The sequence below is a fragment of the Solanum dulcamara genome, chromosome 10, assembly GCF_947179165.1.
Source record: "Solanum dulcamara chromosome 10, daSolDulc1.2, whole genome shotgun sequence".
Classification (NCBI taxonomy): Eukaryota; Viridiplantae; Streptophyta; class Magnoliopsida; order Solanales; family Solanaceae; genus Solanum; species Solanum dulcamara.
Genome location: NC_077246.1, coordinates 63,941,004 through 63,941,987, shown reverse-complemented (window position 1 = coordinate 63,941,987; position 984 = coordinate 63,941,004). Strand labels below are relative to the sequence as shown.

Here is a 984-nt window from a genome sequence, read left to right as displayed (position 1 = left end):
TTTGATATTCAATAACTGCTACATGACTTCTTTCTTCTTGTTTAGGAGTTGATCTACACTCATAACTATAGTGACCATATTTATCACAATTATAGTATTGTACTTGAGATTTATATCCCTGTTGAGATCTACCTCTACCTCAGATTCTGCCTCGAGCTCCTCGTCCACGACTTGTGGCATAATAGTCTTCACTTGATTGTCCTCTACCATATGATTGATTTCCTCATCCACGTTGCCTACATCCACCTCTATTACTACCTCTATATCCTCTACGGTATCCTTCATGGTTGTTTGAACTTTGTTGTGAGCTGCTGCTCGTTTCACCTTCATTTACAGAAAACTTTCTTTGCAAAGCTTGATCCAGAATTTCAGAATCATCACTTTGCTTCATCTTTTGCTCATGGTCTTGAAGAGAACCCGCAAGCTCATCAAAGGATATCCATGATAGATTCTTTGATTCTTCAATGGCGACAATCGCATAATTGAATTTGCGTGTCAATGACCACAAAATCTTTTCCATGATTCTAATATCATCAAGAACTTCTCCATTCCTTTTCATCTCATTTGCCATCGATTTAACTGGGATGACATAATCATCCACGCTTTATGACATTTTCATTTTCAACGTCTCTAAGGGTTTTCAAACATACCCTTTTCGCCTTTCCTACTCCTTGAAGAGATTTTTGCAAAATCTCCCACGGCCTCATTTGATATCTTTGCACCAGATATTTTTTCAAAGGTTGATTCATCAATACTTTCATAAATTGCGTTCAACGTTTTTCTATCTCTTTCCCGATTTTTCCTCAGCACTCGTTTTTCTTCGTTTGATAAAGCCACTTCAGCTGTTGCATCTACCGACACATCATAACCAGTTTCAACAAGTTCCCAACAATCAATTGCACCTAGTACTTTCATTTGGATACTCCAGTTGCCATAATTTGATTTTGTTAATTTTGGAACTTGAAACTGAAACATATTTGACAT

General features: G+C 37.1%; 1 protein-coding gene across 1 annotated transcript; it reads right to left on the bottom strand.

Moving 5' to 3' along the window:
* Positions 1-223: 223 nt before the first annotated feature.
* Positions 224-984, bottom strand: LOC129869873 (uncharacterized). The gene is made up of 2 exons (XM_055944457.1): positions 651-984; positions 224-579 (listed from the first exon to the last, which is right to left on the bottom strand). The coding sequence occupies exons 1-2, from the start codon at positions 982-984 to the stop codon at positions 224-226; spliced, it is 690 nt and encodes a 229-aa protein (XP_055800432.1).